This window comes from Sinocyclocheilus anshuiensis, unplaced genomic scaffold (genome assembly GCF_001515605.1).
Source record: "Sinocyclocheilus anshuiensis isolate Anshui unplaced genomic scaffold, SAMN03320099.WGS_v1.1 scaffold691, whole genome shotgun sequence".
NCBI classification, from domain to species: domain Eukaryota; kingdom Metazoa; phylum Chordata; class Actinopteri; order Cypriniformes; family Cyprinidae; genus Sinocyclocheilus; species Sinocyclocheilus anshuiensis.
In genome coordinates, this window is record NW_015552577.1 from 513,873 (window position 1) to 519,810 (window position 5,938).

General features: G+C 36.2%; 1 protein-coding gene across 1 annotated transcript in view; it reads right to left on the reverse strand.

Moving 5' to 3' along the window:
* Window positions 1-5,938, reverse strand: part of LOC107665193 (cGMP-dependent protein kinase 1-like) — a 9,173-nt gene that overhangs the window by 1,254 nt on the left and 1,981 nt on the right. Inside the window, exons 4-12 of the mRNA XM_016455974.1 lie at window positions 4,086-4,171; window positions 3,680-3,745; window positions 3,482-3,550; window positions 3,287-3,383; window positions 3,032-3,171; window positions 2,023-2,112; window positions 1,607-1,748; window positions 1,298-1,461; window positions 358-480 (exon numbers count right to left, since the gene is read on the reverse strand). Of these exons, the coding sequence (XP_016311460.1) occupies window positions 358-480; window positions 1,298-1,461; window positions 1,607-1,748; window positions 2,023-2,112; window positions 3,032-3,171; window positions 3,287-3,383; window positions 3,482-3,550; window positions 3,680-3,745; window positions 4,086-4,171 (977 nt within the window). The remainder of the gene's footprint in view (window positions 1-357; window positions 481-1,297; window positions 1,462-1,606; window positions 1,749-2,022; window positions 2,113-3,031; window positions 3,172-3,286; window positions 3,384-3,481; window positions 3,551-3,679; window positions 3,746-4,085; window positions 4,172-5,938) is intronic.

The window sequence follows — 5,938 nt, forward strand, 5'->3', positions numbered from 1 at the left end:
ATCTGTCTGTCCGTCCGTCCGTCCGTCCGTCCGTCCGTCTGTCTGAGTGTCTATATATCTGTCTGTGTGTCTCTATCAATCAATCAATCAATCAATCAATCAATCTATCTATCTATCTATCTATCTATCTATCTATCTATCTATCATCTATCTGTCTGTGTCTGTCTGTCCGTCCGTCCGTCCGTCCGTCCGTCCGTCTGTGTCTGTCTGTCTGTCTCTGTGTGTGTGTGTGTGTGTGTGTGTGTGTGTCTATTTAACTCTCTAAACAAGGAGTGACAGATGTTTCACTTGCTTTTCTCACCATGTTTTATTTCTCATATAGGAAACAGACACTGTGAGGAAACACTCTATTTGTACCTGCAGAGGCTCTTGATGAGATGTGCTGCAGTCCTGCTGATGGTTTTTGGGAACTCTAGCTCATCTATTCCCTTCAGAGATGCTGTATAAACCTTCAGCTGCTCCGAGCCAGAGAACAGGGGACTGGAAATTAAATTGAACATTTAAATAAATAAATAAAAAACACTGTTATAGTAATGCACAAGCAATAAAGGCCTAGCAGGCAAGATGAAGGTTTTAAAAATCTGAAGTTCATAGAGTTGTTATTGCTTTGACTCAATTTTGGCTTGATTTTTTTTTTCTCTCAAAACAATAAGTTCAGATGTCTGAACACTTAGCTTCTTGTTCACATCAGATTTGAATTTCTTATTGATTTAGGAAAATTGTAAATTGTGTTGTGGCACATATGTGCAAATTAGTAAGTACAACTGTCTACAATTTGCACAGTAACTAAATGCACATGGCTTGTTGATCAAAGCTGGTAAGTGGTAACAACATATGGTAAAAAGAAGCTCAGCTGTGCTTGCTTGTCATGCAAGAACAAAGTGCATTGGTTTGCCCCATTTTTAATGTGCTGTATAATCAATGTTTATATGTGATTACAAACCTAAATTAAATCTGACAGAATTATGACAGAATTTTTTTATTGGTTATACTTTTTAAACATTTATTTGTAGTGCAACCCACCTGCTAAGCTTCCATTCTAAATATATTAACTGGTGACTGATGAAGGGGAAACCCAAAAATGTCACCTTTTTGCTCTGAGCACTGAATTTTGTTGGATTTTTGTCCTCGGAAATAGTGTGCAAGCTCTTTTTTGTTCCTTTTATTTGAAACAAGCCAGAATATTACTTGATGCTTATATATAAGCCTACTGTAATACACTGTAAGAGTCTATAGGCAGTACTGCCTTTGCAAAATCACAAAAGAATTGCTACAAGATGTAGAAAAAATCCCTCACCTGCCATTGAGCAATTCATACAGCAACATCCCTAGAGCCCAGAGATCTGCGGACAGACCGTGACCTTGATGCAGAATGACCTCTGGAGGCTGATAACCCACAGATCCACAGAACGACCAGGCTCTGTGCAAAGAGCCCAGCTTCTTAGCACAACCAAACCCTGTCTGTTAGATAGAGAGAGATAGAGAGAAACACAGCTGAAGTGTTAGAATAGTTAAAATTACCCAGTATGAATCATCACAAACAAGTGGTTACAGGCTGCCATCTGGTTTAACTGGTTTAATGGTTGAATTTGTATCTATTCTGCACCAGTTTAGCGTATCCTCGCTGGTCCAGGAGCACGTTTTCAGGTTTCAGGTCTCTGTGAACAATGTCTTTGGCGTGTAGTACACTAAGAGCTTCCAGAACACACGCTGCATAGAAGCGAACAGCATCTTCTTCCAGTGACCCCCTGAAACAGCAAACCACATATTAGTCAGCCATTGTCAGTTTAGTTCAGTTCATAAGATGATGTGTTCACTGTAGCATCGAGTCTTTACATGTTTTACTTTTGTACATTTTTAGCTAAATACCATCAGCTTCTATTGATTAGTTTATAAAAATTCCTTAAAATGTCAGTTACATGTCAGAGTTAAGTGATTTACAAATCACTAAAAAGAATCAGTTGAGAATAATTGTGTGCAACTAACACTGTGTGTACGCTGAGATACTGAGACTGTATGTACCTCTGTCTCAGTAAATTCCACAGATCTCCACCTTCACAAGCCTCCATCAGCATATACAGGCACCGAGCATCTTTATAGGTACAATGCAACCTGACCAAACACATAAAACTTTGAATTTTACAGCAAAACACAACATTGCTATTGACACATTAAAAAATGACATTTCATTGGCAATTAATTGACAGGCTGATATGAACGGGCAATATCTGTATTTTGGGAATTACATACTGTTATTTATTTTTGATATTGAAGTTTTATTTTTCTTCTTTCAATCACTACAGATACATTTGTTTTACAACTGTCATTTGTTATCAGTTTTATGCCAACCTATGTCCTTCAACAAATGTTATAAAAATTTTGAATTTGATATTTATCAAAAAATCCTCATAGCTTCCTCCTCATTACACTGAAGACGAGTAATGATGCTGAAAATTCAGCATTGATCACAGACATAGATGTAAAATATATTTACATAGAAAACAGCCATTTTAAATTGTAATAATATTTAACATTTTTGTATTTTTGGAGAAAAAAAAATCATAATAATGCAGCCTTGGCAAGCAAAAAAGAGACTTTTGAAAATCACTAACCCCAAACCTTTGAGCTTGTACAGTAGTGTATCTATGGTTAAAGGAGTCTAATAAGGAATGCAACTACTTAAAAAGGTTTCAATTAAATGCAAAAAGGGGTTTATTGCCTGATGTCACTGGTTTCACACATCATTCTATAAAGAACCTAGTTCTTCAGAAACCATTTACTCTATGTGCTGGTGTTTTAGAACTCAGAAACACACTGATAATGTAACTGTAATGAAACATTAAGAACTTTCTCCAAAAAACTGCAGCCCTGCACCTGCGAGCAAACCAGCTCAGGACCAACTAAGGACCAGCTTAAACTAACTCAAACCAGCTGCCATACTTCCTTTTTTCAAAAGGAAATCAAGGTCTTCAGACTTCACGAGAAACTTGAGAAGAGAATTGGACACCCCTGCCCTGGTGTATGTTCTGACCTTACTATAAACAGACTTTGGAGATCCATCAGGATGTGTTTCTCTGCGAGTATCCTCTCTCTTTGGCCTGGGCTCTGTATCGCCTGTTTTCTAATGGTCTTCAATGCAAACTTACAGTTGGAGTCACTCTTCAAATGGACCTAATGACAAAAAACTTTGGCTGAATTATAATTACTACATGGAACTTTTATTTTTTTCATCAAAACAAGCATAAACTGCAGGGCTAATTAATAATACACATTGTACAGAACTCACGAGCTGAGTGTGACCGCACTGTCCTTCTCCAAGATTACACAGCATCTGAAAACTGCTGAGAGACGTTTCACCAAACGCAGACCCATCTTCATCTGCCCTGTTTGTTATATAGAGATGCCCTTCATTAACATCACACTGGTGATGTTTCATTTATTTCAGTGAATAATGTCAAATACACAGACTTTTAAGTCTTACTCCGATCTGGCCTTGTTGCTAGGATTTTTTCTGGCATCGTCCAAGCCTCCAGTTACTTTTTTGAAAACCCTGGATATAGACGGTGGAATATAGCCAAGGTCAGCTTTACAGCGTAAGTTTGAATTAGTTATGTTTTTTCGCCCACTTTGCTGTTTCCATAGCATGTAAGTTGGTTTATCCCTCACGGTGCACACTTACTCTCTGTCTATGAGCAGACATGTCACATCGCCTGCGGCAAGAGCGCTCATCGACCTCACGTCGTCTCTGGAGAGCAAAGGCACAGGTCTGAGATGTTAATGTTATACATGATACCTTCTGACTTGAATTTCAATGGTCCTCAGTGAAGCCACAAAGCATTCAACATGCACATGTTTGCAGTTCTCTTGCTTCAGGGCAAGTTAGAAAAATGGTGCACGACCTACAGTACATTACATAAGTGATCTAAAATTATATATGCTCCTCTTTTGTTAATATGCATGGTTGTCGTGAGTTTCTCTGGTCCTACATAAATATCACCGGTCGTATTTCTTGTGTTGGATAGGTAATAAGCTGCGAGGTAAATCTCGGAGAGTGGCGCCCCCTGCTTGTGAGGGTTGAATCTTACCCTCTCTCTCCAAAACAATCCCCTCTGGTGAGGACGGACACCATCAAACTCTCCTCACTGGCTGAGTGCTTCTCTAATACTTTCACCTAAGAATGAAAGCATGCATACTGTTATGCTATTACTGCACTACAATCATCTCTATATCTATCATACAACAAATAATTATGCAGTCAAATTTTTTGACAATTCTTTTCCAACGTAGTTGAGCAAGTTTTGTCTCTTATTACATAATAAAATAAAATAAAAATTATATACAGTCAAACCAAAAATTATGCAGACACCAGATATAATTTTTTATATTTTTTTTACTAGTAAGTGCAGGACACTATAGTTCATTTATGTAAGTGAGGATAGCAAAATAAAGTAAACTGTGACAAATTATACCCAAAAATTCTTCATACAGTGGACTACCAGTAAAATTTGGGACCAAAAATTATTTAGACAGTTTGACCTGATCATGTTTTGCTTAAATGTTTTTCTTTAATTGCTAATGCGACCTTTTAACACCACAGACTGAACACAATGAAGCATTGCTTGGTAATTGGTTGCTTGACCTAAAGTGGTATTATCTAATTGTGTTCTTAAATGTAACAGCTGACAGCTCTTCAACCGATTTCATTACATACCTTTCTATCAAAGTTATCTGACATTATCAAGATGAATTTGTTCTGACACAGACTAGTTGTCATATGTCTACTTTATGAACAGTTACAGTTTTTCTAAGTCGCTTTGGTGCATTTCTCAGATCAGAAATTAAATTCTCAAAACTGCTTGTTCAACCTCCACAACATCTAGTCACTTGTGCACATCATAAAAGCAGTTTCTCACTCTTTTGAACAAGTTGTGATTGCTTTGGTACATTCATACAATTGATTATGTACATTTGTCTGCGGTTTCCTACATTATCAGTTGCTAATGTCATGTTAATGCTTAAAATGTATTATATAGTTTTCTGTGCAATAGTCTTACCCCACAAAACATCTAGTCATTAGTTCATCGTATATGTCATTACATGCAAAATGGTTCATCTAGTTGTCATAAACTGTCAAGCATATTTTCTACACATTTCTATAAGTCTTTTTGTAAATTTGCCATGAATTGTGCAGGTGCATTTCAATACAGTAACTTTCATCCAAACTGTTGCCATAGTTTACATCAGGTAATACTAACAGAGTGCACTGTTATATTGACAACATGACTACGCATTTTTGACTATCTTGTTTGAGAACAATGACATAAGGACTTTTCATTCTGGCACTGATAGGTTCATTGACATATATACTTTTGAGAGATGAACTAAAGATTTTGAGTAAGTTACAGGCTCAAATATTAAGTATGATTTGAGAAATGCACCAAAGTGAATGAGAAAAACTATAAATGTTTTCCCCCATTGTGCAATAAAAATATATGCAATAACCTTATATTTAATTGTTACCACCCATCCTAGTCCCAACATCTTATTCTACTCTATTCATATTCTATTCTATCTATAGCACAACTGTACATACAATTTATTTTATTTTTCTATTTATTTTTCTATTTTTGTTTATTTATATTTACATATGTGTATTTTTATTCTCATCTTATTTTTATTGTCTATGTGTAGTTGTTGTCTCTGTGTACTGGAAGCTTGTGACACTAAAACCAATTCCTTGTATGCGGATGAATACTTGGCTATAAAGCTCTTTCTAACTTCTATTTGATTACCATTTTCAAAACTATAGCGAATAAACTGTGATAATGTGAGAAATGTTGAAGGTGTCTGAATAAAATTTGGTTTGACTTTATCTATTTGATAAATTAAGTTAACCAACTAACAATATACATACCCTTTTGGTTTCTATACCCAATAT